We start from the raw sequence: 25,521 nt of genomic DNA, 5'->3' as shown, positions 1-25,521 counted from the left end.
GCTGATAAGCATAGGATACTATTGAATATCGGACTAGTTGATATAAAAACACTCGAAAAATGTAGGACATGTGCCTTCTAAGATACCCAAAGAAAATACAGCATAAGTTTCAAATAATCCTTTCGGTCTTTCACCATAGCCAAATCTATTCCTTATTTGATCTCATAAAAGTGACTTTCGGTTACCAACTTTACCACCGTATATTTACCACTTGGAAGCTTTAATATTTCAATGATAATCGCAATAATTAGTCAAAGAATTATAATCATTATCTTTGCTTATATAGCCAACTTATGATCAATGAAAAAAAGGAGGAGGAGGATAATGAGATGTCCCAATTCATGCCACTAAAAAACTCTCTTTTCACAGATTGGAAGAGCTAGCGTGTGGATGATGTTGAACCACCACAGGTGGGATTGTTCAACGGCAAACCGGCAAGTGTTCCTAATCCTATGATAAAGTTAAGAAAAAGAATAAAACTTTACTAGGAAAAGAGACAAAAAGACAGACCTTAAATCGACATAAATGATGAATATATATATATATATATATATATATATATATATATATATATATATATATATATATGTATATATCAATCGAGTAATTAAAACGTTCTGGCAATGTTTCTGTTTGGACATCAATAAGCTAGTTATTGAAGAAATGGAAAATGCTTTGACAAATAAATAAATAAGAGTTCAATAGTCAAGCAATCTGAAATGGAATCCAAAGAAACGAAGGAAAAAAAGTCTGCATGTAATCAAACATACATGTGACACTGACAAGAAGTAGAACTTTATTAGAGTTTGTACTTACTGTAAATATTTGAAAGCACTGGCTTCTTAACTGGAATTAATTTGGGACCCATAAATAATATAAAATGCCAAAAATACTATGACAATTTAATTGGTAATAGTCTACATAATTTTATGTTCCCGGGCTCAGTAGCATCACATTATAGAGCTTAAAAATTTGGTAACTATTTTGGCTGCAACCTGATGTGCGATAACTTGGACGCCCCACTTCATCTATCCGTTGCAGTGTTTGATTGGGAAAAGTTCAGTACACAGAACTTTATAAGTACAAAAATCTCAGTGGCTCGAGTTTTATTGATGTGGATGAGAAGTGATAAATGATGTATTTTCACTCACGGATTTAAAGTATTTGCACTTCATTCCTTCTTCAATATTTGAATTTGTTTGATCATGCAGTGTTCATTCATGGACTTTCTCCACAGGGGCCCAATGGACATGGGTAATAGTTATGGCCCATCCTGTGTCATACTTCAGCTGTAGAAGTATTGTATTTTAATAACTTTGCTAAACTAGAACAAACGAGTAATTTATCCAATCGAATTTGAGACATGCGGATGAAAAATATCTCATTACCTTACCTCAATATCTGAATCTAGTTAAAGTACTTGAAAAAAGTAATATTGCACGGATACATGTTATTGCATACTCATTGCAGGAAAGAAACATAGGAAACCAATGATCAAATCCAAATTGGTTTTTGTTCCGTTGTGGCTAGAACATTTTAACAGAACCATTCCATGAAAACATACGAGACAGGGACACTATTATTTCACACGGAACATAAGCTGAACTATTTAGCCTTCGTTCTTGGAAATCTGGCAAAACTAAAAACGTAGATTATGATAGTGAAGAAACAACATAATACAACCATAACTCTACTCATCTAACAAAACAGGAAATCACATTCTCAGAATGACTACTACAATTATATTTGTGAGGAAGATTATCTAAACCTATACAGGGATACTTCTAGCTGAGAATCTTCGTTTTGCTGTCAAAACTGCCATTCCCATTTTCAGTGAATTGCCAAAACTGTGAAGAAATTTATTGCCGGTATTGTACGACGGAACATTGAGCAAGATACTCAATTAACCATCACCGTAAAGCATTCACGAATGCCGTCAATGAATCAACATCTCTCTTTTCCGAAGGGTACTTAATTGGTTGAGAAGAGTGTTTGGGGAAGAGTAGTATTGTGGGGAAGCTTCCCAACTGCAGTTCAGTCTTTGCATATTCCTTCTGGTCTCCATCCGCTCTGAATTTTGCAACCTTCACTCCTGACCCAGCTAACTTTTCTGCCAAATCAACATATGATTCCTCCATAGCCTGTTACAAGTCACAATAAACATCTCATTAGAGAATGGATATTTCAAACCAAATGAACCATAGTAAGATAATCTTAACAGAGTATTCAAGTTTGGGGAATAGAGTTTTACCTGACAGAAGCGGCACCATGGTGCATAGAGCACAACAAGCCAGGGTTCTTTTCGGTTCTCCAATTTTGCCAAATTCTCAATCCCAGACCTGCTCAAGCTGACCACATCCTGGGAGTTGAAAATGTCAGCGACAGTGGCAGATCCATTTGCTTGGGAGGCCCCATTTCCATTAAGCTGGGCAGCATCTTCATGTTTTATATTACCTTTGTGAAGACCACACTCCTTGGCTTTGGCATCCTCCCACCACCACCTTCCTTCTCTTTCATGTTGACCCGGTAAAACTGGCCTTGTGCACGGCTCACAGCCAATCGAAACATATCCTTGGGAATGCAATGAATTTACAGGAACATCCATGGTCCTAAGGAAGCTCCATATGTCTAGACCATTAACATTTGCAACCGGGTTCCACTTCACCAGGCTGCCAATTCCACCATCCAGTCCCTCAAAAACAGGATCAACCTGGACAACAGGGATTTCAGACCTAGTACCAGGAGACTGATCTTTTCTCTGTCCAGTGATCCATGCTTTGAGACCCTTAAGGGCTCTCCTCAAGGGCCTCACCTTCCTTACTCGGCAGCACTCTTGATGCCCATCCTCGTAAAATGAGAAGAGCCCTTTAGTTCTTACTAATGCCTGAACCTCAACCGCATCAGGGAACATGTACTCAATGTGAATTCCATAATGCTTCTCAACCGCATCAAAAAATTTGTAGGTTTCTGGATTCAGTCTCCCAGTGTCAAGACTAAACACTCTGTAGGGTCGACCCGTCAAATGTGCATACTCAATCAAAGCAACATCTTCAGCACCACTGCAAGATAAAAGTACTCATTAAAATTCAAATCCAGATAGATATCATAGCACTTGCTTTCTAGTTAGTCAGAGTCACACAAAATTCAAGTTACAATTTTCAAAATACAATTGACAATTAAACGTGTTAATGAATAAAAACCCACAAGCAAAACAAACGAATTACACAACATAATACAAACGGAACAAAAATTAATTGTCAGTTATATTTGAACTTCATCGTTCTTGTATTTCTACCGATCGATTCAGCAAATTTCATATTGATTTTGCATTTTCACCGAGTGACCCACGAAAACATTAAACAATTAGTTTAATATTTTCCATGTATTCTCTTATTAATCTCCTTACTTGCTTTGTAATATTTTTTTGTTTTCAACACATTAAATATAGACATATTCACTTTTCATTGAATACTTTCTTTAAAATTATTTGTAAAAATATATAACATTTCTCTTTACAAGAGCAAGTTAGAAATTATTTGTCTCATGTTCCCCTACGTCACTATCTACTAGAAGCTATGAACGTGACATTAGTTTTTGAAAACACCTGCGGAACATTTGAAAATCTTCCCTCACCAATAATTTGGGCCATGAGAACACGCTTGAAGGTAAAATTCAAAAGAAAAATTCATACGCTCATGCAACACCGACATAAAATTTCTTTCCCATGTATGGAAAAAAAACCGACAAACAAAACATCATGCAACCAAAGCACGAAAATGTAAAATTAAGAATCTACCTAAATGCAATAGCGATGTCGTTCCCAAATTTCTCGAGGGCCCTATCCATAATTTCAAGAGGAGATGCATTTTCAAGGTCTTTCGCTATTTGCTCAAAATCTTCCTCTTCCTTCTCAACCTCTGCAAATCACACGCCAAAACATCAAAAAAACGCTCTAATCGCCTCCAATTAAGAGGGGGGGGGGGGGGGGGGGGGAGCTTTATTTCAGAAAATTCCCTGAAAACAAGGTAATGTGTTCATAACATAACGCGGAAAACGTACCAGGAGCAACGATAGTTGCTGCAAGAGGAACAATAGAATCGTTCCGTTGCGGTTCGGCGTTGAGTGGCCTCACCAAGGAGCGTCGTTGAGTTACATTGACAACAACAGACGAAACAAGCGACCTCTCCGGAAACCGAAACGAACCGATTTGAGGAGCTGAAAACAAAAACACACACGCATCAAATTAACGAAACCCTAACACATCATAAAAAGCGACAAATTCAGATCAGGTTAGTTTTTTTTTTTTGTCCTTAAAATGAGGGGAAATGATGAGTACCTTTTGCGTCGGAGGAAGATCCGAGACGAGAGAAGAAGGAGCTAGAAGCTGCAGCAGCTGCTGAAGAGGAAGAAGTAGTGGAAACGGCGAGAGCCATTGTTGGAGAAGGAATCTAAGGTAGAAAAAAAGAGAGTAGATTCTGTTGGTTTTTTTCAGGGACATGTAGGAGAATGAAGGTTACATTATAAAGAGGAGTGCATTTGAACCTGGACGCAATTCTTGCTATCTTCGTTTTGCTTACGTGGCGTGAAGCTATTGGATTAACGGAAACCCGTGGCGCGTGGCCTCTCTTCGGTCGCGCGGCCAAATTAGACTCTCCTGTCACTTTTAATCTTTCGTTTTCGTTATCTTCCCCGATTCTTCCTCTTCTTTTTTACTATAAGCACTTACTGCGTTTAAAACTGGAATTTATTGATGCAAATTTATCCATTTTTTAATACTGAATTTGATTCTTGAGAAGGACTTGAATTTGAGCAAGTTGAGACAAGAAGACTGTACTAAAAGTAATTAGCTATATTTTTAATTAAAATTAATTATCAATAAAAATAGATTAAATTTTAATTTTAATTTTTTATAATTTTAAATTTACAATTTTATTTTCATTATTTCTATATCAAGATATTTAATTATTCTTTCATCAATTAACATGATATTTATATTTATGTGAAAAAAATTAAATAATATAATAAATAATAAATATTTTAATAAAAATTGAACTCATAATTTTTATATTTATAAATAAGATAATAAATTATTAAGATATTTATTTTGTTTAGTTAATTATATTAATATTATCTTGTATGTATAATTTAATTTAATTAAGAGTTATTGATTTTTTCAAATTATTAATAATTCTTGATTAATGATACATGATATTAATATAATTAATTAATAAAAAAACAAGTATCTTAATAATTTATTACTTTATGTATAAATAAAGGATTATTAATTTAATTCTTATTATAATATTTTTTATTTTTTATTTTATTTAATATTTTTTATATAAGTGTCATACTGGCTCGGTAACTTCACATCAAGATCAACTAATATATCAACAAATAATGGAAGAATTAAAATTATTTTTTAAAAAATAAAAAAAACTAAATATTTTAATTTAAAAATAAGGAATTAAAATAGTATATTTAAAATTATAGAAAGAAAAAATTATAATTTAAACTAAAATATATTAAGAAATATTACATATCAATATCATAATAATCTAAAAATACTAATATTTATGTAAATAATAGGAGACATACATTGGTATTTAATTGTTTTTTATATATGTTTGTGAAAAAAAAATCCACCACTTGTCCCTGATTAATTTCTAATCACAGATAATTTGTGTGATTGTCACTTTATCGAAAAAGAAAATTATTTATGTGATGTGATTGTCACTGGGCATAGTGGATTCAAGCCACCGGCTAGCTACCAAAAAGATGTTATAATCAATGAGGCTGCAGTGCAAAGGGAGCAATGTTGCAAAAATGAACTTGGAAAGGCCTTTTCACAAACCAACAAAGAATCCATTATCTGAATATGTCATTTTCATTGGTGCTCTTCTTTAGATGATTTTTTAAGGTAAAATTAACTTATATTTTTAAACCATCTTATGCAAATTTGTTTTACTTATATTTAAATTATTTTTATAATATACGCAGTGACCCATGACGCCATAGTTGGTGAAACAACTAACAATCACCTTCCCATTAAATTAGTTGACATTTAGGGTGAATGATTGAATGAAGCAATATTGGAGAAGTCACAACTTTTTGTTAGCTTATGCATAATAAAAAAAAATCTAGTGGAGATCCGAAAGGATTTATTTTCTTAGAAATATGCTATGGGACCTCTAGATCCCCACCCAACGTAAGGCCACACGCACCACTGACTTTTATTTTTCTTTTAAAAAACAGACAAATAGCAAAGGCCAAGATTGTTTTAATTTTCATCGTATTCATTAGTGCAAAATATTTCCTGAGTGATTAATCTTTACAAAAAAAAAAATTGGCTGATCATATTCAATAAAGTCTCCCTTTCTAATTATTTTAAAAATTAACAAAAAAAAGAGTTTGTTTAAAAGTTTCAAATTAATATCTCTCATGATTGAGTTATAAGATTAGCTCAAAGATAAAAGAAAAAAATTGACTCATCCACTGATATAAAAATTAATAACTAATAATTAATATTTATCAATAAAAAATCATTCTTGTAATGATATCAATGACATGTTAGCTTACGAAAATTGATTTTAAAAAGCGTTTTTTTTTTTCAATCATGCAATAATACCTTCAGCTGCTTCCTCTCGAACTTCGTATCTTATTGGAATCTTTTAAAAGAGAAAAATAGATTTTTTATAATATCCCTTTTATAAAAGAATCTAAATTTAATATAAGATTTCGGGTAGAAGAGATTATATACAATCAAATACTAACTAAAAAACTTTGTAGCGGCTTTTACAGATTCTTCATTCTGGTATAAAGTTTTTTTATATTATCAACTTAAAGTTTAATATACAGTTTTTTATATTATCAACTAACTAAAGTTTTTCGTAGCAATTCTTATAGCAACTTTTACAGATTTTAGTACAAAAAATTATATTATCAGCTAATTAAAACTATTATAAGTGACTTACAGATTTTTATGCTATCGATGTATTTTAATTATCATTTTATAAAATATATTTAAAATGATTATATATGTTCAGTATTTTGTAATTAGCAAATTTTACATTCAAGAAACCTCAATTTAACATCAATGAACTATTCATATTTAATTAATATTTAATATTTTAAATATGTTAGATGGAATGGTGGATCTAATAGTACTTTCAAATAATTACTTTTAAGTGAAATTTTTATGTTAGCGTTTATTTAAATGTAAATATATAAATAAAATATATTTTTAAACTCTTTAATTAAATAAAAAAAAACACATTTTGAGCTGGTTATTTGTTAAGGAGATTTTAAAAATTATATGAAATAAATAAATAAGAAGAAGATAAATAAATTAAGTACCAACAACTTTTTTTTATTAATACAACTTCAGAAATTATTGTATTTTAAAATTGTTATAAATTAAAAAATTTAATTATTTTTTAAAATAGACTTAACCAGCAAAAAGTTTAGGTAAAACATTCACGTTAATACATCAAACGAAGGTCCTAATATTTTAATTCTTCGGTTCGTCTCCACATTAGTTGCGTTGGTCATTTTGTGCTCAATTATCAAAATTAACAATTAGGAGTGTAAATTTATTCACGTAGCTGCTTCGAATAAAACTGAATTAAAATTCTTAAACAATGTCGAGTGTAAATATAAGGTTGGATTTCGAAGAGTGATTGGAAGTAAGAATTTCATTAAAAACAATTAAGCATTGACAATGCTTTTAATTTTTTCGCTGAATATCAAAAGATGAATGGAATAGAATCATAAAACTTGACTACAAGTCATAAGTCTTGATGCTCTTGCAATGAGTAATATAATTAATTTGTCTCCTAATGAAACTCGTCCCAGAATTTGGAATTTGTAAAAAAACTTGCTCTACATTAATTTTGTCAAGGATAACATGCAATAGATACACCATTTGCAACATGATTAAAACTCTCCATTATATATAGTTTTGCAATCGCTCTAAAAAATGTTATTGAATCCCAGCTGCTGGATCCATTGGATTAGCACATTCAGCTTCTGACGATGGTGATGAAATTCCTTGGAAAATATTGGACTTTGATTTTATATAGCTTCCATGTTCTCCTCTGATACAAAGACCACCTCCAAATGTGTTTATCTCTTTGAGAATAGCAGCATCTAAGTTGCGTTTTAGGAAGCCGTTTGGAGGAGGAATCCAAGTTCTTTCGTTGTGATCTGTGCTATGTGGTTGCGTCATATTTGACTTTCTCCTAGCTGCATTTTAATCTGAAATATATTGTTGACTGACATTAACTGATATTGAAGGATCAGTGTGCGTCTCGTTCCTCATACTCGGTTCTAGTTAAATTAGTTAATACAAATATGGTCTTAAAAAATAACTATAAATAAAAAAAATAACGCATTTTATTTCCAAAGTTAAAGAAAATGTGTTTTTTTTTAAAATATATATATATAGCATAGAAAACCAAGATTGATTTCATCGAAGAAGAGAAAAATCAAAGCTTAAACTCATTAAATAGTCGCAACAATAGATACTCGTCTTCATGTAAATGAAAATCTCATGAATGAAATTCAACAAATAACAACAAAGTTGTTTGTTGGCAAAAGTATACTAAAATTATATATTTTGCATAGTTGTTCCAATTTCTATTCCTATTACAAAGTGTACTTTAAACTATGACAATTATAAGATTGAGGTATACATATTTTTAATTGATCGGAAAGATCATATTTAAATACTTCTTAATGAATCCAACAACAATTAATCATGGGGTGATAGTCTCTGATATGTTATCAAATCATGTTTTGTATTTCTGTATTTAAGTTTTCAAACGATACATTCATATGAGACAATCTGACATAACCTTAAGTAGTGTATTTAAGACTTTTATTTAATATTTTGTGTCTGAGATTCTTTATTGTAGAAAATATTCTCCTAGAATCTTGAAGAATAAATGAAATTCACAATCTAAAAGTGTTAATTTTCACCAAAAGGCGCGCTCTATTGGTGCAAACCTGCTATAATGGAAAAAGTAACTCTCTTACTAAAATGTAAAACACGCCAACCTATCAACATGAACTTTGCATGAAGAAGGGACATGCATTTAATGCAAGCATTGAATGTTCCAATGACCTCAAGACTTCAGATCAAAACAAAGTGAAGAATCCACCCGTTGAGAGACAATAGATACTTGAAGATAAAGGCTATAAATAGGAGAAGCTTTGAAGAAACAAGGCACGAATCTACTTACAGATTATTCATTCATTCTTTTTTGTAAAAAGCTTTCTACAATTTTTTGTATAGATATTAAGCTCTCAAAATACCTTGTAAACCTTGAGAGAAAAGACTAAAGTACTAAGAGATATATTCGTTTGCGAGATGATCTCATATTAGTCATTGTGCAAACTTTCAACAAATCTTGTTAATTTGTTTGGAGTCAACAGTTGCTTGATAGAACAAAGAATACTAGGTTGAAGTCAAATTTGAGGTAGAGCTTATCTTTGTAAGAGTAAAAAGTAATAGTGGCAAATGCTTATAACTTGTGACAGGTTAGTAGAAATATGGTGGGTTGCCAAAAACTTAACGTAGTCTCAAGGTAGAGACAAACTAATATAAACTCCAGTGTGTTTTTCTTTACTACTCATCTTTGTGTTTTAGTGACAAAGGATTTGAATTTGTTTTTAAATCTTATATATGTTTTTGTGTTGGTAAAGAAAATCATTATATGATAAAGCTATCTTTATTTATTTTCTGAAAAACTTGTATTAGACAATAAACATATTTTTGCTAAAAGAAAAAATTTAAAATTTCTAAAAACACAATACAATTCCCCTTCTTATGTTATTTGCCTCTACACTCAACAAAAGCATGTCATCTTTTTCAACAGAAATATACTTTTGTTTCAGTGAATAGGGGTGGAAAAAACTAAAAAAAAATAGAAAACACAATTTTGTTATAAAAATTCTGGTGCTTTTTAAGATGTTTTGGAGCATTGGTGTTTGTTGGTTCAAAATCTTTTATTGCACACCATAAGTTGTCATATTTTGGGAGAATAACACATATACTAATTTTTTAATCAGTGCAGTGAGACATTTCCCTTTAAGGGCATAGCATTGCACATTTCAACCTAAACTTTTCTTAACTCTCCTTTGTTGTATATATATATTTTTTGTATTAATTGATTGTTATAAGCATTGAGTAACAAAGAGAATAGGGTGGTGCAGTTTATGAGTAACAAAGGGCATATCAGTCTATTCATGTTGCCAATGAGGTGCAGAAAGTAGAAAAGGAGATGCAAAAAGCAATTGCTCATTTGTGCGTAAAGACGGAGTGACTTAGCTTAGTCTTCCCTTATGAGCCCACTAGTATATCGATTATCGAATGCAAACGCCTCTCCTTCCAAATAATGTTTGTGAATTGTTGTGATGAAAATGGAAAACAATACTCCCTCCATTTTTATATATAAGATCCAATTATTTAATTTATTAATATATTTTTTCTTTTAATAAATAATGTTTTTAATTTAAAAATAATTAATACAAAAAATATTATAATTTGAGTGTTATAAAATATAATAAATACTATTTTACACTTAAATATTTATAACTTTATTTGGGGCAGCAACAACATTAAAAAAAAACATAAATGCCATTTAATTTCTTGGGAGAAATTAAATGTGCTTACCTAAAGGGTGGTCTGGTCCGGGCCTTATGATGGATCAATGCTTCACAATACCCACAACTCTGTCCTTATACATTAACTAATAATCGGCGGCCACGTAGACAATTTAAGTGACAGGCTGTTACATTATCACTCACTCACTTACTCAGATGACTAATGTTACTTTATAAAGCTACACGTCCTCAGTGTCGGAGATTGTTCTGGTTTGTCGTTCTTTGTCTCGCAATCTTCACTATTTTCACCGGTTAGACACCTCTCTCCGGAAATGGGGTTTTTGTCTCTTTGATTTCTTCATCCCCTTCAATTTCATTCACATTTATCTACAATTGTTGCTATCCAACGTGAGATTTGTGATTCATTAGGCAATTGGCATTTATGAGTGTGTAATTTTTTATTCATTTGTCAAATAGCATGCTTTTTTATTTATTTACTTTTCTATTTTGCATTCCAAACCTGTGGAGGCTGAAGGGTCTGTTTGTTGTTACTTTGTTAACGAGTTGAATTTTTTAATTAATAAAAAAATGCTAGATCAGCCTTATTTTTCTTTTTTCTGGTCACCACTTGGTGTTAATTGAATTTCACTATGCGTTAAAGAAGGTTTCTGAATGTTGTTGCAGAGCATTTGCATTCCGCATTGAATATGGCTGAGGCTACACAATCTAATGCTGAGTTGTTGGAGTGGCCTAAGAAAGATAAGCGCCGCTTCCTGCATGTTGTGTATCGTGTTGGTGATCTTGATCGCACCATTAAGTAGGATTTTTGCTGACTTGGGTTGTTGAAATTCGCTCTGAAGTGTGTTTAGATGCTCATTGTTTCCTTATCGTTCTATCAGGTTTTATACTGAATGTTTTGGGATGAAGCTTTTGAGGAAAAGAGATATTCCAGAAGAGAAATATGCCAATGCTTTTCTTGGATTTGGCCCTGAACAATCCCATTTTGTTGTGGAATTAACATATAGTATGTTTTGCTCTGTCAACCTTTTGAATTCATGCATAACATTTCTTGTGATTCTCTGATTATATGTATCTTTTGTCTACCATCCGTTATGTGTTTGATTGAATTGGGCATGGCATGACTTATCTCCACATATGATGTTTTTGGTCAGATTATGGGGTGACCTCATATGATATTGGAACTGGCTTTGGACATTTTGCTATCGCAACTCCAGATGTAAGCCAGAGTCTTGCCTTCACCACAGGCTGACCATTTATTCGACCTTTTGTACTGAAATTGAAGTGTATATATCTCTTCCACTTTTAGGTTTACAAATTGGTTGAAGACATCCGGGCTAAGGGTGGAAATATCACCAGGGAGCCGGGTCCAGTTAAGGGTGGGAAGTCTGTTATTGCCTTCGTGAAGGATCCTGATGGTTATGCTTTTGAGCTCATTCAAAGATCTTCCACCCCTGAGCCATTGTGTCAAGTAATGCTTCGCGTTGGTGATTTAGAGCGCTCAATTAAGTTTTATGAAAAGGTGACAGTCCAAGTCATGTTTTTCTATTCATGAGCATGCAATTTAATATAAAACCACATTCATCTCCATAAAAACTGTTTTAAGTCATTTGCTCATAACACAGTTGCATAAATATTCATGTCTACCAACTTATAATTTATAAAATTTTCATACTTTCTATTGCTATTATTTGCTTTTTCTTTACAGAAGCCTCACTTTCTGCTGATATTTTGATGATATAAGTTCTGTGTATCACCTCCCTCAATTATTTCCTGCCTGGATCATACTCCACTGGGAAAGTGGCAAATCAATTCTAGGCATGTGGGATAAAAAATAGTGGAAATTTCTAGAGAGAATGTTATGTGTTCAGTACATTCAGTCACACTAAGTAAATCTTTCTTATTAATATAAAAAAAACACTTTCAGTTATGCCTTGAACCTACTGCCCAAAAGCTTAAGCTATTAAATATTTAAATGGATGTTTGGGTACTTCTCCGTTGAATATTTGAGTCACACTAGGCAACTCCTACGTACTTTTGTCAAAGCCTTTGTTACTTCTCTGTTGAACTACATCAGAATTCGTGCTACCAAGCTTTTGGTGGGAAAACAAACTTAGCTTAAGTGAATGCTCATGAATGCTTTTTACTTTTTACATCTACTATTATTTCCCCTTTCCGCAAGAGCCTATTTAGGCTTGAAGCATGGACAATCCACATACCCAGTTACCATGTGCTGAATTTCAATGTTTATTCAGATATATGTGAGTAATAAGGTTCTAACTCTGGATTACTTGGTCATAGAGGCTCTAATATCATGTCATTAACCAACTATCCTAAAGGCGTTAGTTATTATGAGAAGTTTCATGAATGGATTGTAGATCTAACATGTTGCCTGGTACTCTACTTATCCATTTTCCTTTTCTCTCTTTAAGGAGGGAATGTGCAAGGTGAAGCCTTGGGTTGAGTAGAATGTGTAGGGTCTAGTGCTTATACTGATAATTTTGAAATCTGTTTCATTGATTGGTTTTATGGATTTGTGTGGCATTATGGATCTGGGTTGGAAATTATTTGTTTTTGCTTGTGATGGACACAAAAATCCATGACAATGCAGTTGGTATATTATGTTTTTAAGTTTTACTGGGTTTTATTAACTATTGGATCATGTTTGTGCAGACTTTGGGTTTGAGGGTGGTAAAGAAGACTGATAGACCTGAATACAAGGTGAGTTTCCTTTTTGATCTTAGCAATCCACTTAAGGCAGGACATATTTCATACCAAAGCTTTTTGACTTCTTAGGTTTGACTTATGATTTTTCCTGGATTATGTTGCATATCTTACAGTATACTATAGCTATGCTTGGGTATGCAGAGGAGCATGAGACAACTGTGTTGGAGCTGACATATAACTATGGTGTCACTGAATACACCAAGGGAAATGCTTATGCACAGGTTAGTTAATACTTATTATGTTATACTCCCTCCGTCCCTATATATAAGACCCTTTTCACTTTATTGTTTGTCCCTAAGACTCTCTTCTAATTGTTTGGTTCATTAATTATTGTTTTTCTATAATACCCTTAATTAATTACATTCTCTCTCTTATTAGGATTGGAGAATAGAAGAAGCCATATTAATTAATTAGGCGAGAAGCAATTAAGTGGAGAGAGAAATGAAGGATAATCTTGGAAGAGTAGTATAATTTATTGAAAAATTTAATGCGATTAACTAATTAAACTAATTTTCTTAAGGGGTGTAAATTAGTTGAAAGAATCTTAGATATAGGGACGGAGGGAGTATTTCATTCTGGAAGCCTAAACCAGCTATCTTCACATTTCTGTACCCCTTGAAGTTAAAATTTGTGTGCTGCATATACAGGTTGCTATTGGTACTGATGATGTATACAAGAGTGCTGAGGTTGTCAACATAGTCACACAAGAGCTTGGAGGGAAGATTACTCGGCAACCAGGACCAGTTCCTGGCCTTAACACAAAGATCACTTCTTTCTTAGATCCTGATGGATGGAAAACTGTAAGAATTTTCTTTTTGTTTAAACTTTATGTTGTGAGGGTGTGGCTTACTTTCTATTTCTTTTATTGTATAATCATGAGATGAAATAATAGGTGAATTATGACATGTAGAACACATGCATATGTGCATACTCGGGCAACTACAATTGTAATTTGATGATAGTATAATGTTTCTATTGTCATCAACTATGAATTTGAATATGCATAATTATGAATATGAGGAAAACAATTGTTTCTGCAGCTAGCAAAACATTATTAATAGTGCCTTCTCTTCATCAATGATAATAAGGTTTTTTTCTTAACCTGTTGGCTGAAATGAAGTGCATTTCTTTGAGCATGTGCATATTTCTACTCTTGCTTGTGTTAAATTTCTGCCATTATCAATGGTGAGTATGTGGTATGATTCATTTTGTATGAATTTTTGTAGGTTTTGGTTGACAATCAAGATTTTCTGAAGGAGCTGGAGTAAAGAGTTCTGGCTTTTCATAGTACTAATGCTATTATATGAATAAGTGATCAGCTCGTGTTTATCAGTGAAGTAGTAGTGTTCAGTATGGTTTCTCTGATGTGTTTGCCTGTTTGGTTGAGATTCTAGACAGTCTACAGTGATATCCAACAGTATTTCAATATATTTGGTAAAAGTTGGAGAATAATTCTCATGTTTTACAGCAGAACCTTAATCAATTTAAGCCAAAATGATCCTGGACTTACTGGTCCAATAAAATTTAACTCTATCTACGACAAGTATAATTAATTAATATAAAAAGTCAATCTGATTTACATATGGTAATAATATGTTTTAAAATTTTATCCCCACAAATAAATATAAAAACAAAGTGGTATTGTGCTTAGATTAGAAAAGAATATAGAAGCAATACGTAGCATAAAACATTTAGTTTCAGTCTCTCAAATTCAAAAATAAGACGTATGGGTCTGTTCTGCTATAGAAAGAAATTACGAAACTTTATTCAGATATAAAAATACAAAATAAAAAATGTATTTAGATTTCCATGGTTTTAATACGGACAGTGGTTAAACTAGTCTTAAAGTTGGCTTTATCTTAAAACATTTTTTTCTTAAAAAAAGTTACTTTTAAAAGTTTACTGATAGCGTATTCTTTAATAATAATGTTTTTAATTATTACGGTTTTAGATCAATGTGAATCATGAATTGCGATAAAATTAGTCTCATCCTAATTGGTTGGAGATTTTTTATTCAAGAAAAAAATTTATAAAGGGCTGAAATTCTGACTCAAGAAAATAATTTATAATAGGTTGAAATTCTAATATATTTGAAGTTAAATAAATTTCAGATTTGAGTATTGTGTATTAGAAAAAAAATGTAATAGGAAGAGGAATGGGTGAACAGTTAAGTTTTTTTTTTTTGGGGGTAGAAATTGATCATCAGTATACTTTATAAATAACATGGCTACAAAATAAAAACAAATAATATACTTAAAAAAAATTTAGGAACAAGTTCATTTCACGAGTTTAGGTAATGCTTGAATTAGTGAGAAAATGAAAAAAAAAATCGGATGGAAGCATAATAAAACAAAATGTTTTAGAATAAAAATAATATTCTATTGTTTGAATATTTATTTTATAATGAAATTGAACAAAAATGCATTGCATAATTTGAAAAAAAAAAGAAGACTAAATAGAATGATTCACAACTTTTTAATTCACTGTTGAATTATATTTATATGAATCAACGGGATTAAATTGGAAAAGCAGGCATTCTTGGTAGGGTTTTGCTTATTGAATTTTATTTCGAGATTTCTCCATCCTAAATCTACTTAATTCAACACGCTAAAACTCTTAAGTATTTAAATTAATAATTCTCCAAAATACCGGATTTTTTATGGATGTTTATTTTTTTTTCCACTCATTTTATTTGTGTTATCACCCATATGGTGACGAACTGTTATATGAATTTCTCTTCCAGTGTCTCGAACAGACTTATGTATAAAGCAAAATACTCATCAGAGAAAAAAAAATATAGGTCATTAATTCTTTGCTATATGTATTTAGTTAATGTTATTTATAAAAAAAATTATGAATACTATGCATATTTCATCTTAAAAATTCTTTGCAAAGTATAATAGTTATTACACCATGCATAATGTCTATTAAACTACCTTTTTTATAATTGGATATTAAACTACTAGTTAATAAAAAAAGGTTGTGGTTTAATATCTGATAAAGAAAATAAAATAATTTGATATATTAGATGTGTTTCTTTAAGTTTTTTTTTTTTGATATAGTAAGAAATTTTTTGTCTATTTTTTTAAAAAAGTTTTTTTTTTTGCTTTTTGTAAGAAATTATTTTTTAAATATTATTTTTAAAATATGTTTTTAAGTTGAAACAAACCGACTCATTTGAATTGAATGATTTACATAGGCATAAAATAATTTTTTTATTACGTTATTTGGAAACTAGAAATTTTTAGGTAAATTTGAAATTTTCAAATTTATTTATATTATTTTATCTCGTGTTGATAAATTAAGAAAAAAATAGCTAAAATGAATTAAAATATATTCTACCAAATTATTTTATTTTATTTTAAATCTTCCAAAAAATGCTTAAATCATTTAATTCTTTATGCTTTCCTATACAAATATTCATTTACACAAAATCCTGATGACATTTTCTTTTGGTATGTATGATTTAATCTTTATTTATGAAAAAATAATATTGAAAACATTTATTCGGGAGAATCAATATTAAAAAAATTATGTTCTCATTGCTCTACATTCTCTCGCATTCTTTCTCATTTGAATTTTGTCTCACACACATTATACACAAGACATTATTGTTGAAAGATATATTTTTATTATAAAATTAAAATGTAATATATATATATATATATATATATATATATATATATATATATATATATATATATATATATATATATATTATTTTTGCGGCTCTTCTTCATCCTTTATATTCTGTATAGCTTATCCATTTTTTTAAATTATAGTCTCTAATTTCTTGAGATATATTGTTATTTTAAAAAGATCTTTCTATTGACTATTTAAATAAGGTAGTAAAAACCAACAACTGTCATAAGTGTAAGTGGTTCAGATCTTCAAATTATAATACAAATATATATTTTTTTAAAAAGTTATGAATTCCAAATATAAAATCCATTTTATTCTGCAGAAAAATAAAAAGAACTCACTTAATTATTTCAAATCAATTACATTCATTATATATTAATTTTGAAAGTGCTAATTGTAGACAACTGACATCCTTACTGTGCAAATCACGTTTGACTAATGCATGTTTAAATTAACAAAAATTGTAAAAATTTCCTAAGTTTTGTTTCTCCAAAATTAAATTTTCAATCAAAATTTTAAACTTAAACATACTTTTGGGTGTATGATTCCAAATTAATTTTAGTTTCGAACATACTTTTAAAATGCTCACAAAAAATTCAAAACATACACATAATTTTTGGATAATACAAAAATGTTGAGTTTACGAGAAGATTCATCCCAAGTTGATCTCCCTCACGATTGAAGATCAATCTGATGTATCTGTTTTATCCACCGGATAACAACCAAGAACACGAATAAATTTTGTATACTCCTGAAATGAAGGGGGAAAGAACCAACAATTTGAGTTAGTATTTGACAACTACATTGAAAAGTCCTAAAAAGGCTTAATGCCAGCAAATGAAAAATATATAACACATTTTGCTTAACACACAGTGAAGACTGTTGGAATTTTTAATTTAAAGAGTGTATCATGCACAAATGTAGAACAATAATTTTAAGAATGTAGCATGCAATTGGCGTGGGATTTCGTGGAGCATATTTGTCTAAATGAGATGTTTTTCCCTATCCAGTCAGCCAGCCACCAAAAATAAAAAGAAAAAAAATACAAACAAAGGAACAAAATTGAAAAACATGCTGCATTTCTAGCAACGTTTTGGGATATGCTAATGTATGAAACAATGCAACATTGGACTCTATACATCATCAATAAATTAAGAAATCTCACCCCCATCAATCCAATATTATAGAATGCAAACTAGTTTGATTATAAACAAAAACCAGATTTAATTAGAACATGAAAAGCATCATTGACCATGTAATCATAGAATTTTAGATGGGAGAGTGATGATAAAAAGTTTATAAGATGTTTTTTCTGATATGATGGGCTCACCTGCAAATTTTCTAAAGCGTACTGGGCTTGCGGATCTGCCATTGAAGCTTCAAAGTCAATATAAAAAAGATATTCAAAATACCTGTCACCAAGAAACATCATGCCTGAAGTCAGATTCACAACACACTTCCACATAGAATACCAAAATCATTAGAGCATACCAAAGAGTAAAACCGTACCAAACCCCTTTCCCTAGTTTTTCCTTCCAATTTTGAACCACAAAGTTAGATATATGCTTTTTAGAGTAAAACTATAATATGTTTGATAATCTATTAACTTGAATGCTTAAACTTTAAAGTGATTTTTACATTAAACCCTCCAATATTTTTTTTTACTAGATATGAACATTTAATTGTATATAGTGAATTTATAGTTTACATACTGATACCATTACAAATATCCAATGGGAAACAAAATATCCATTACTCACTTAGCCCTCTCATCAATTAAATCTTCAACAATCCTTAAGGGAGACTGTTTCAAGGGGCGGCTCTCTATCTGAAATCACACCAAAGAAATGAGAGCAATGAAACATGAGTTTTATCTTCAAATTTCAATAGTTCTAATTATTATTGTAGCACACCTTTGACAGATTAATGTTTCTTAAGGCAAATGCTCCTAGGGCTTTGAATAGAACACCTGGACCTTCGTCTAGGCTGAATACAATGCTAGTCTGGGGAGAAGTCATGCATACATCAGCAAATTCATGAAGATTATATATAATTAAATAATATTTTTTTTCATACCTTATAGGGCCTGTCATTTCCTGGAATTCTAGGATCCCTCGCGAGTATCAGAAAACGAGTAATATTAACGTCGTCATCCTAGCAAAAAAAGAAAATGAATCAGCTTAACTTTAATCTTGAGACAACCAACAATAATAGTCATGTTTTCTATTTTGTTTTTGTTACACAATCATGTTTTCTGATAAAAGCTGAAAATGGTGTAAAAGAATGAGAAGTAAGAAGTTCAATCACTCTTTGGATATCCATGCGTACGTATCTGCATGTGTCAGATTCTCAGACATCCTTCATTATTGTACTTTCTTTTATGTTAAAATCTCAGAAAAGTACATACCCAGTTTTACAGTCTTTCTTAATGCAAAGATGCTTGAAACTCAAGTAATAACTGCTATACAAAGACATTTCTAAAACTCTAAGTATAAAGTATAAAGTAACAAATATTGATTGACACAGACAAGGTATAGGCCTTCCTTTTCATACGTATGTTTCACTCTTTTAAGACCAATATTAGCTTCCAAAGCAGCATGAAAAAGGAAAGGTGGGAATGTTATAGGTATCTAGCTGAGGGACGGAAAAAAAATTATAGGAAATGTGATATGATGTTTCCCTCATTACAGTCTAAATGTTATACCGAAGCAATGTACTGTATTGTTAATGTCATTAATTCCAAGAACTTTATTGATTAGGGTAAAAAAAGCATGCTGACTTGTTCGATCATTTCTAAATGAGGAATGATAATCATAGCTCATTTTTAAAATTGGCATAAAAATTGAGAAACTTATAAATTTGCATCATCCATCCTAGCAAAGAAAGGAAAACAATATTTTGGAAGGCATAAGCTCCCAACTCCAATGAACTCATATTGCTTAAATTAAGACATTTTGCCATAAGAGAAAACCATACACTAAGACTAAAATGTAGTAGCAGCCGAGTCTTCCAAAACATGTAAATGAAATCTTACCTGGATTCCTTCAGCTAGAACGTCAAGGCCATACATATTTGCTGCCCTTGAACCTGCAATAGCTCCAATGTCTTTTCTCCCCTTTAAGAGCACTGCCTGTTCACAATATCCCAATTAATCATTATTAGGAAATGCTGCTACTCTACAACCTAATCAAAGCTTGCTTTCAGTGGAGTTTAAGAAATTTATATTTTTAATATACCTTAGCAGCTGCAGCAGTATCATCTACACTAATCTTGGCAATACCTAAATCAGTTAGCATCTTCTTACATTGAACAAGAGCCTGCATGAAGGAAGATTATCTTAAGAATTTTGGAAGTTATATCTAGGTATTTGTCATCAACAGTTATGTTAATGATAATGACACAGTTAGCTGTATAAAAAATGTATGCAATCACAAATCCAATTAAGAGATGACATTTTTTTATTTTTTTATTTAGCATCAAGAGATGACATGTTGAGATACCCTAACGTTTCTGTTGAAAATACTCAACGGTTATACGCGCATTTTTGGTTTATCGTTTGCACGATTCCAAACGTCTGTTCATGCATTTCGAAAACAACAAATTAATAGAGAAACAAATATATTAGTGGATTGAAAAAGATATGGGTTATGTTCAACTCAACATTTTTCTAAACATACCTAAGATAGGTACACGTTAGTGAGGGATTGATAGGCACATAGTGAGGGAATAAGAGATAAGGCATATTGTCGTAAATACGAGTAAGGATTGAGAGAGGAGGTATATATTCTGTCATTGAAATACTTGATTGAGTTGGATCTGACAACTATAAGAAGGATTCCCCAAATATTTAATTAGGTGCTTATGATAGTATTAAAACTGTGGCAATAAACCTACTATATGATCCAATAACTTGTACTAATGTGAATTTTAAACGTTGATGTAATTTTCTAGAAAAGTAAAAGAAAGATTATTGTATCATGAGATTATTCTAAAAGTAATGCCACTAGAAAGTTGTAGCAGTAATGTAATGATTATTCTAGAGAAAAGAAGTGTTAGAATGTCAGAAATTAATAAAAGGATAACATTGATGAAAATGCTGCTTGAAATTAGAAAGAAGAAAAAGTTTTGAATCAAAGCCATACATGCACTTCATTTTTTCTAAAAACTAACATTGAGGTTTTGCTGGCATCATATGTTAAGCATGTGTGAAAAAAAGAATTATATATATATCTAATAGCTAACCTGAGGATGACTCATTACAGCTTTGAGATCCTCTTTTCTCACACCAGCCAATCCTAAGAGGCAGTGGTTAATTAGCAACTGCACCTCCCCAACAATGTGTAGCTTGTGTCCAAGAAGTAAATCATAATTACGGTGGATGCTTCCACCAACAGAATTTTCGATTGGTAGAACAGCTTTATCCACTAACCACGATTCGACAGCCTGCTTGCAGAAAAGAATATTATAAATATATCATCACAGAATATTTTAGTCAAGGCATCATATATATATATATATATATGTGTGTGTGTGTGGGGGGGGGGGGGGGAGAAAGAGAGAGATGTTAATTAAGAAACAAGCAATGCAACCTTGAATGAAGTCTCAAAGTCTTCACATGGCACTGTCTCACATTTTGGATATGCTTTCAAAACTGCATCCTCAGTATATGCTCCTGGAAGGCCCTGTATCAAGTAATTCACTAGTTAGGAGAGACAATGATGCTATGTGAATCTTTTTTTTTTAAAGAAACTATCATGCATCATACCTTGTAAGCAACGCGCAACTTTGCCCCACCATCACTTGAGGAAAATTCATTAGCCATTAATGGCTCTGCAATTAAAGAAGTTGTATAGTCATGCCAAAAGAAATTAAGAAAAAGGAAATGAGATTAAATCACTTCTCTCTAGCAAACAATAAAGGTTGCATCCATTATGATATAACTTTCTTTTTTTACATGCTCACACATGTGTATGTGTGTGCATTTCAGCATGGATCTATAGCTAGTTTGAAGTGTATTCTAAAAAGGAGGATATATATATACAAAACTCTATGGAGTACAGATCTTTATTACAACCATCAATTTTAAACTTAAAACGCTTAATGATTCATTACAAGAAACATAAGTCTAATATTTAGCTGAGCAACTTAAATTTATTTCTTGAGTGGGCACAAGCTAGGATCAATCAACTGAATATATGTTGCTGTGACAAAATTCATATACTAACGAAAAGCTAGGATTATATAATCCTTGCCATCATTCTGAGTCAACATTTTAGATGGTGTGTTACCTGTGTTCACCATTTCACATGGATCACAAAGGACAAGATTCCATATACATGGTTAAACAAGAAGAAACACTAGTGCCCCATGTACACATTTTAGAATACCCTATTCTCCATTGCCTTAATCTCATTTTTGTTTTTTTTTTTTTTTTATCTTTGGTGCACCACAAACATAATTAATGACATCGTTCACCAACATTTTCTATTATGGCAGTATCCATTTCCAACTATTTGAAAAAGGGAAGGGTAAAAAACAAATAGAGAAGCTCAGTCAAGTGTGTGTGTGAGAGAGAATGCACATGGCATGTCTTCATCGTTTTCCACATAATTTCGACTAAACACATCGACGGTAGCAAAGTACATCCAGCTCTTAAAGAAAAACCAAATTCAACAACAGAAAGCATATATAACAAGGAGTGTGTATGAGTGCAATCACAAACCCTAACAAGAATAAAGTAGCTAGCGCCCGTATCTATGTGACTAAATACGATTCGCCTTGCCAGTTTAAATACTCAAATCCTTGAACTACAAATTGTAACAACAAAAGGCATGCATTAAAAAACCATACCGCAAAAGGCCTAATTCGTGATAGAATAGTTAATAAGCAAAATATCATTATGAGATATCAGATACGCAAGATTGTTATAAGTATAAACTCGATAATCACATAGCAATAAAAAAAAAACTAAAAAATTCTCCAAATACCAAAAACCATGGAAATGTTAAATCTGAGACATGTATAACTCACTAGTAAGCAGATTAACATCCTTGTGAGGCCCTTCTAACTCACTTAGCTGAACCTCGACGACGTCATCATTTAATGAAGACTCATCAACCCCAGCGACAACGTGCTTCTCATCTTCAATTGGAGTCAAAGCTCTTGGACTCAAAACACGCAAACAACAACATTCCCACTTGCAGAATTTCTCAAGACCATGTTTTAAATTCACACTCGGCCTAGAACTAGAAGGCTGGAAGGTTGCAAAGCCCAATTGAGGAGCTTTGTTGGCACAACCCCAGATGGAACAATCCTTGAGAGCCATAAGATCTTAGAATTAGAGCAAAAAGTCTGATTCAAGTCAAAGAAGAAAGAAGTTCTCACCGATCAAAGTGCAAAAAAAAGAGGTTGGTGAACTTCTTATAGGCCAGAAAGATAGTGTCTAGAAGTTGGTGATGCAAAAAAGATGAAGGCGTTAGCATTTGACCAAGTAATATTATATTATATATATTTGTAATATGATATCAGTGAACTGAACTGCACCTTCAATGAAATCAAGTTTTAATTGGAATTGAACGTGAGAGAGAATAGAGACCAATAACTCAGACACCTGTTGTTTGAAAGAAATTAACGGTTAGGCAACTAGAACTTTATAATTGATTGTATATGTAACTGACACGGTCTCTCTCTCTCTCTCTTCATATAATATTTTTGCTTTCCACATGTATTATGAGAACAATTTTTTTTTTAAGGTTCGAGAAAAATCTTATTTCAGAGGTTGTTGAACACTAGATAATAAACATAAACATAGTCATCTTTTTAAGCAGACACTTAAACCTTAATTCCTGTAAGAACCTGGGTATTCAACCTCTCGTCAAACCTGTCTGTCATTGTATATAATGCTAATGAATAATATATTTTTTTAATTTAATTATATTGTATTGACACAATAAAAGATTTATATATTGTCATTCAGTAATAAAACATCATGTATTGCATTTTTTTTAATTTTTATGATAATTATCATTTGAAAAATCTTAGAATGTTTTTTAATTAATTTATTCACATTCACAGTATATGAAACTTAAATTCTTTGTTTGAAGACCAAAACAATGCATTCTTTAAATACTTTTTTTATATTTTAGTAAATTATATTAAGCTTCATTAAATAAGATATTTAAAAATTAATAAGTCATTAATGGTAGTAAAGAAAAAGATATTAAAAATATTAAAAATAATATAACATTAATGGTAGTAACGGTTAAAGTTAAAAGAGAGGCAAGAAAAAGGTGGAAACATTGAATCTTTTTTGTGTACATTTACTACTAAAGAAATTTGGTCAAGTCTCTTGCTCATTTCTGTGAAAAACATCACTTTGGTAGGGAACTGTGAATTCTCCCTCCATAGTTTTAATACCATTTTTTTTATAAAAAAAAAATCAAATTCGGCTAGTTCATAGTTCATACTTGCTCTCCAATATTAAGAATTTCGCCATGTAAGATTTCTTGGAGAAACAGTGACACCTATGAAAAATAATTCTTTGTGCCTATTTGAAAGTAGTTTTGTATGGAAGTTTTTTTTTTTTTTTACAGAGAATTCAATTTATGAATTATTTTGGTTTCTCAATTTATAAGTTATTTAAAAAATCATTTAATTCAAAGTTTAATTGTAATATACTGTAAACATTTTTACAGTACTGCAAACCAATTAAAAATTATTCTAGATCTAATTTTTAAAACAATTATAATAAAAGAATAATTTTACTATATACACATAAGAATTCATGATTAAATAACAGCATATATATATATATATATATATATATATATATATATATATATATATATATATATATATATATATATTATGTGTTATTTTAATTAAAATCATACTTATCATCACTCAAGTACTCAAATTTAAGTAGATATACAATGCATTAGTTTCTTTCTTTATGTGCAAAAGTGTCTTACATGCAATGAACGAATTAATTGAAAAATTTAACCGTTCCCATGTAAGAAAATTGACCACGGCGTAAAGGAAAATATTAAATGCTCCTAAATAAAATGAACAACAATTTCAATTACTTAGTATGAAAGACATTGAAAATATATGCATTTAATATTTTAAAAATATTTAAGATTTCTTTTGTGGGATATATTTTCTATGCATTAAGAGTGTCTCTTAATTGATTAATCAGGGTGTGTGAGTGTTGTATTAGTATTGTGTTTGATTCTTATCAATAATAATAAAAAAAGGGATTATCAAAGCAAAACTTGCATCTCTTGAGAAAGTTTTTAAATTCATTTTCTTTTATGGCATGTAAGCACAAATGTTTATCCAAAAGTGATAGGTAATACAGGAAAGTTGTGATTTAGACGAATTTTATCTTTAATATACTTTAGATAATGTTTGATCCTTTTTTTTTCTTTAAAAGGAAATTTTGGATCAAACACACTTGGAGGAAATTAGATTTTAAAAGAAGCTTATTTTTATATAAAAAATGACTGTAGCTTTTTAAAAAAATTGAAATAA

The 25,521-nt window shown here is 30.9% G+C and overlaps 3 protein-coding genes across 5 annotated transcripts; 1 reads left to right on the top strand and 2 right to left on the bottom strand.

The window, feature by feature from the left end:
* Window positions 1–1,420: 1,420 nt before the first annotated feature.
* LOC114367269 (5'-adenylylsulfate reductase 3, chloroplastic-like) lies at window positions 1,421–4,506 on the bottom strand. The gene is made up of 5 exons (XM_028324418.1): window positions 4,337–4,506; window positions 4,060–4,215; window positions 3,797–3,917; window positions 2,252–3,059; window positions 1,421–2,141 (listed from the first exon to the last, which is right to left on the bottom strand). The coding sequence occupies exons 1-5, from the start codon at window positions 4,431–4,433 to the stop codon at window positions 1,911–1,913; spliced, it is 1,413 nt and encodes a 470-aa protein (XP_028180219.1). The 5' UTR covers window positions 4,434–4,506; the 3' UTR covers window positions 1,421–1,910.
* A 6,257-nt stretch (window positions 4,507–10,763) lies between these two features.
* On the top strand, window positions 10,764–14,816 carry LOC114425549 (lactoylglutathione lyase GLX1-like). 3 transcript variants are annotated; one of them, XM_028392491.1, is made up of 9 exons: window positions 10,764–10,913; window positions 11,287–11,419; window positions 11,502–11,626; window positions 11,775–11,839; window positions 11,930–12,142; window positions 13,294–13,341; window positions 13,461–13,568; window positions 13,995–14,147; window positions 14,574–14,816. In XM_028392491.1, exons 1-9 carry the CDS (start codon window positions 10,826–10,828, stop codon window positions 14,613–14,615), a joined length of 975 nt encoding a protein of 324 aa, XP_028248292.1. In that variant the 5' UTR covers window positions 10,764–10,825; the 3' UTR covers window positions 14,616–14,816. The 3 variants fall into 3 exon arrangements, with proteins under 3 accessions (XP_028248292.1, XP_028248295.1, XP_028248293.1); XM_028392494.1 differs by having other exon boundaries at window positions 10,873–11,010; XM_028392492.1 differs by lacking the exon at window positions 10,764–10,913 and adding an exon at window positions 11,030–11,048.
* A 2,694-nt stretch (window positions 14,817–17,510) lies between these two features.
* On the bottom strand, window positions 17,511–23,411 carry LOC114425548 (arogenate dehydratase/prephenate dehydratase 1, chloroplastic-like). The gene is made up of 11 exons (XM_028392490.1): window positions 23,020–23,411; window positions 21,755–21,819; window positions 21,579–21,671; window positions 21,232–21,432; window positions 20,226–20,306; window positions 20,024–20,119; window positions 19,066–19,143; window positions 18,903–18,992; window positions 18,750–18,817; window positions 18,320–18,401; window positions 17,511–17,740 (listed from the first exon to the last, which is right to left on the bottom strand). The coding sequence occupies exons 1-11, from the start codon at window positions 23,312–23,314 to the stop codon at window positions 17,675–17,677; spliced, it is 1,215 nt and encodes a 404-aa protein (XP_028248291.1). The 5' UTR covers window positions 23,315–23,411; the 3' UTR covers window positions 17,511–17,674.
* Window positions 23,412–25,521: the final 2,110 nt, after the last annotated feature.

Source organism: Glycine soja, chromosome 9, assembly GCF_004193775.1.
Source record: "Glycine soja cultivar W05 chromosome 9, ASM419377v2, whole genome shotgun sequence".
Classification (NCBI taxonomy): Eukaryota; Viridiplantae; Streptophyta; class Magnoliopsida; order Fabales; family Fabaceae; genus Glycine; species Glycine soja.
The sequence above is the reverse complement of the archived record's forward strand: the minus strand, read 5'-3'. Positions and strand labels throughout refer to the sequence as shown.